Raw genomic sequence first — 5,170 nt, forward strand, 5'->3', positions numbered from 1 at the left:
CGTGTTCACCAACTCGGAAGCTCTTGGAACCCCTCTTTTTGAGTTTTTATGGAGGCTTCCTGAAAGGCATGACTGATTACAACACTGCTGGCTGAACTCAGTCTCCAGCCCTGTCCCCTCCCCTGAGGCTGGAAGTTCAGGGGTGGGGAGGAAAGTGAAAGTTCCAACATTCTAATCAAATCTTTGACTCAGCTAGCAACCAGCCCCCATCCTTAGGTTCTTTCCAAAAGTCACCTCATTCACGTAAAAACACACCTTTGTTGTCCTTATTACTTAGGGAATTCCAAGACTTTTAGGAGATTTGTGGCAGGAGCAGGGTTTGAACACTGAATATATACTTTTTATTGTAAATTGCAACATAACACTCACCAAAATAGCTTTCAACATTATAGACTGTGAACTCTATGAGTAAGGACAACTTGATTTAGCCAATTAAGTTTTTGGTGCTGTAGTTTACAGAAAAAAATATAACCCTGAATTGTGGTGCTAATGCCACCTGGTTCAATTTTCTCTATCAGCTGACCTCAACTTCATAATCCCATACCTTATACACAGTTCTGTTAACTCCAAGAGTTTACTTTTGTAACAGGCCCTCACAAACAGTAAAGTATCAAGGACATCACTGAAAAGAAAAATTCCGTTGAGATAATTTTTAAGTGCATGACACCTCTGCCTCCTAGTCATCCTAGTTCCTTCACATAAATTGTGTTCAAGTGAGAGAATGTAATTTTATTTATTATTTTTTAAAATATTTATTTATTTATTGGGCTGTGGCAGGTCTTAGTTGTGGCATGAGGGATCTTTTAGTTGCGGCATGTGAACTCTTAGTTTTGGCATGTGGTATCTAATTCCCTGACTAGGGATCGAACCTGGGCCCCCTGCATTGAGAGCACAGAGTCTTAGCCACTGGACCACCAGGGAAGTCCCAAGAGAATGTAATTTTAATAATAAATCACAAAATTGGATGTGTGTTAGCAAGCTGGGGAAAAAACAAATTCCCGAAGTAGCAACCAGGAGGATTCCCTCCAAGCAGGACAGAGGAAGACTTTGCTTGGGAATTTGAGCAGCCCCAGAGGAAAGCTCTAAATACGCCAACATCAGGATTTCCACAAGGAAATGTCCCCGCCAGATCACTCTACATAAAGACCACAGTTTAAGAAATTCATCTGCTCTCAGAGTTTCCGTTTGGGTTTCTAATGTACCACTCTTAACTATGAGCAAACAGGCAAGCAACAAAACAGGTAGAAAAAAAAGAAAAAGAAAATATGAATTAAGTGGAGAGAAGAAAAACATTATTAAAATAGCATAAGTATCCTCAGAGCCATAAGATATTGCATTCATAAACTAAAATGGATGCTTTGAAAAAGTAACATTCAAAGAACTAGTAGAAATATTTTGAAAATTGAAACTATTAGAGCAGAAAAGAAAAATTCACAAGATTTAGAATATGAAGTCAACAATTCTCGCATAAACTAGGGTAAAGAAGCAAATAAATAGGAAACAGTGAGGGGGAAAAAGAAAGGAAACAGTCCAAGAGATCTGATAGAAATTTCCAAAAAGAGAAAAAAGTCCATAGAAAGGATAAAGTCATGAATAAAATAATTTTCAAAAGATTAGCAGATCTGGAGAATATAAGTTTGCACTCAAAAGGGATTTACACACAGAGTGCCTAACATAATGGAAGGAAACAGAGCCCATCAAAGTATCTACCTGCGAAATAGAGGAATATTGACAAGGTGAGAGAGAAAGAGAGAGAGAGACAACCAGGTTTCAAAGAAAATAATTTGAATGATTTCAGTCACATTTGGGCCTAGAAGACAGTGGAGAAATGCCTTCAAAATTTTGTGAGACGCCACTTTCCAATCTAGTGTTCTATACTTTGCCAAACTATTAAGTAGAAAGATGACAGAATAAGGTAATATTCACATATGTAAATTCTCAAAAAATGTTTCACATGCATCTCTTTATTAGGAATACGCTGGAAGATATACTCCACCCAAACAGGAAGTAAACAAACAAACAAACACTCCCTTCTTTCCCAACAGGAGATGGAACCCAGGAAATAGGAGATCCTACAAAAGAGACAGGTGAAGGGAATTAAAATGATAGTGAAGTGTGTCCAGGACCAAAGGTGGGCACAGAGAGGAACGAGTCCAGGTTGTAGCAGCTTAGAAGTTTCCAGGAAAGTTATTTTTTAGTAAGAAGAGAAAATTCGGAGAAGACCTAATGTGTTTGGATATAATAAGAAGTTTATTATACAACAGAAGGAGGCTTTGGAGTTGAATTAGTGAAGAGTACATATAAAGTTGATAGAATATGAAAGAGAGAAAATATTAGCTCAAAGTTAAACAAAATGTACAAGAAAAAGTGATCATAGTATACTGGATTCAGTCTTAAAAAAACAAAACCAAAATTTCACTCTTACCAAGTTGAAAGGGTGTGTGTGTGTGTGTTTGTGTGTGTGTGTGTGTGTGTGTGTGTGTGTGTAGTGGGGGTTGAGAAGGGATTGTGAAAAGATATAAATCCTCATCTTCCAAAAATGGGAAGTCAAAAGGTAATTTCAATGAGAAAATACAGGAAGTAGAAACATGTATAAACATGTTACATGGAGATACAGAGGTAAACACCAAAAGATCAAGTTGAAAAATTCAAAGTGGTTGCCACTTGGAAGCAGGAAGTGGGATGGTAGAAGCTTAATAGAGTCATTAGAAACTTCAAGCTTTGGGCCAGCATTTCCATAAATAACAACCTCAAATAAAGGGAGGAAAGGAAAAGGAAGTGAAAAAATAATAAAATCTGGAAGAATATAACGAAAAACGATTCTATGCCTTTCTCTATGGCTTGAATATGTAGCAACGAAGGTATATCATATTTATAATAAAAGACTTATTTTAAAAATTAAGTATATACATAAATAAACAAGTAATGCACAAACACACTGGCCTAGACAGCCTATAGTATAGTGAACATATCATTATTAGCAGCAGCTTTTGGAAACAAAACCTATTGTTCCTTTAGTTTTATCATTATGAGATTAACATTTTAAAAGGCAAAGAAGCATAAAGACATAGAAATTTTCTCCCACCGCTGTAAATACTATTCTTCTCTCATTGCCTTTCATGTGACAGTAACATGTTCTCCAATGATCACAGTGATTTGTGTACTTGAATAGTACTTTTACTTAATTGCCTGATTCTGCTCATGATACTTCTTTTAAAAATTACACTAGTTTTCTGATATGGGGAGAATTTTCACATTCTCTAAATTTCACTTTTTTAGGTGTATTGAGTATCAGAAAGTTATAGTCTTCCTATCTTAATACAGACATAGACTTTGGAACATGATGAGACAGGTTTAAATACTAGCTCTGCCATTCAATAGCTGTGTAACTCTGCTCAGATTATATTGTATTTCTGAGTTTCAATTTCCGTATTTTAAAAATGGCAATTATAATGCCTACATTGTAGGTGTGTTATAAAGATTAAAAATAATTTGTGTAACACAGTAGGTGCTCAATAAATGATTACTTTTGCTATTAATTTAGGTTAGCTAGGAAAGGGAAAAAATGCATCTTATATCCAAATTTTCTAAAACATGATGTCTCAAATTGATAGAGATCATGCTTTTTTTTGACATAAAATACAATGGGGGGCGGTCACGTGGACGTGAGCCCTCTCTCTGGCATATTTAAAAGGCGGCGTGGACCCAGTGACTTAACCTGGTCTACACTTCATCACTCAAATGTCCCGTGGCCGTGAGTTCTTAGGTCAAGGGCAAAAGCTGCCTGGCAGCAGGCTTGATGCATCACCAAGTGGCCATCGTCACCGGCGGGGGTACGGGCATCGGAAAGGCCATCGCGACCGAGCTCCTGCATCTAGCACCATCTGAAAGTGGCGCCATTACATTCACTGACATTCGTCATCAGCTAGAACTCAGTTAAACGGTCATACCTATCTATAAGGGATACTGGGGAATAGAATCTTTAGGCATAGTGGAGCTGCCAGAGAAGGTGTTTACAACCTCACCAAATCCTTAGCTGTGGAACATGCCAGCAGTGGAATAAGGATCGATTGTGTTGCCCCTTGATAACAATCCATATTCTTCCTTCAGAGCCACGCTGGTGAGGGAAGATGAAAAGAATCTGTGGAGCGTGCCTCGCGATGTGTCCCACACAGAGGCAGACGATGACAGGATCCTCTACAATTTGATCGTTGTTCGTAATCAACAGGCCAAAGATTCAGAGGAGTGGCAAAAACTCAACTATGATATCTACACCCTGCGACAGATTCGAAGGGAAGTGAGAAATAGATGGAAACGCATTTTAGAAGATTTAGGTTTTCAAAAGGAAGCAGACTCTTTGTTGTCAGTGACAAAACTCAGCACCATCAGTGATTCTAAAAACACAAGGAGAGCTCGGGAGATATTGTTGAGACTGGCTGAAGAGACCAATATTTTCCCAACCAGTTGGGAGCTTTCGGAGAGATATCTCTTTGTTGTGGACCGTCTCATTACACTCGATGCTGTGGAAGAATTCTTTAAAATTGCCAGTCAAACTTACCCCAAGAAGCCTGGGGTCCCATGCCAGGCAGATGGCCAGAAAGAACTGCACTACCTTCCCTTTCTGAGTCCCTAAGGGAGAGGCTACGAGGCAGAATGGGATTTCTTCCACTGGAACTCAACAGCCTACCAAAGTTGGACAGATGCGTGTAAAAGAGAATGAGCAAGAAGAGGGCTAGCTAAGAGAAAAAGGATTCTGAGTCCTACAAAAATCTAGGCGTTTGGATATCTGGCCATCATGAGGACTTGACCATATGAAAGTTGAGGCTGCGTTGAAACGCCCTGGTGATCTTGCATCAGAGAGTTGGCCAGTGGGATATTTCATCATGGGTGATTAGATTCCAAGAACCCATTGCCCCCATTTTGGTTTTGGTTGTACAATAAGCTCTAGCCACTAATCCTATTGGGAGAATAAGATGTTCTAGTTAATAAAATAAGATTAATAGAGCTATCATTGAACCCAAATATGGATTACCAATTTTTAAATAATTGTTATATAATATAGGCTAACACCAAAATAATACCAGGCATGACAAGACCTTTCTTTGATTTGGAAGCACCTACAGAACCTTGGAGGTGTTTGAGGCATCATTTTGAGATTATTCAGAAGTTT

At 38.5% G+C, this 5,170-nt stretch overlaps 1 protein-coding gene across 1 annotated transcript; it reads left to right on the top strand.

Annotated features, from left to right (window-relative positions):
• Positions 1–3,799: 3,799 nt before the first annotated feature.
• LOC133084636 (melanoregulin-like) lies at positions 3,800–4,633 on the top strand. The gene is made up of 2 exons (XM_061181444.1): positions 3,800–3,935; positions 4,065–4,633. Exons 1-2 carry the CDS (start codon positions 3,800–3,802, stop codon positions 4,631–4,633), a joined length of 705 nt encoding a protein of 234 aa, XP_061037427.1.
• The last annotated feature ends 537 nt before the right edge of the window (positions 4,634–5,170 follow it).

Source organism: Eubalaena glacialis, chromosome 2 (genome assembly GCF_028564815.1).
Source record: "Eubalaena glacialis isolate mEubGla1 chromosome 2, mEubGla1.1.hap2.+ XY, whole genome shotgun sequence".
NCBI classification, from domain to species: Eukaryota; Metazoa; Chordata; class Mammalia; order Artiodactyla; family Balaenidae; genus Eubalaena; species Eubalaena glacialis.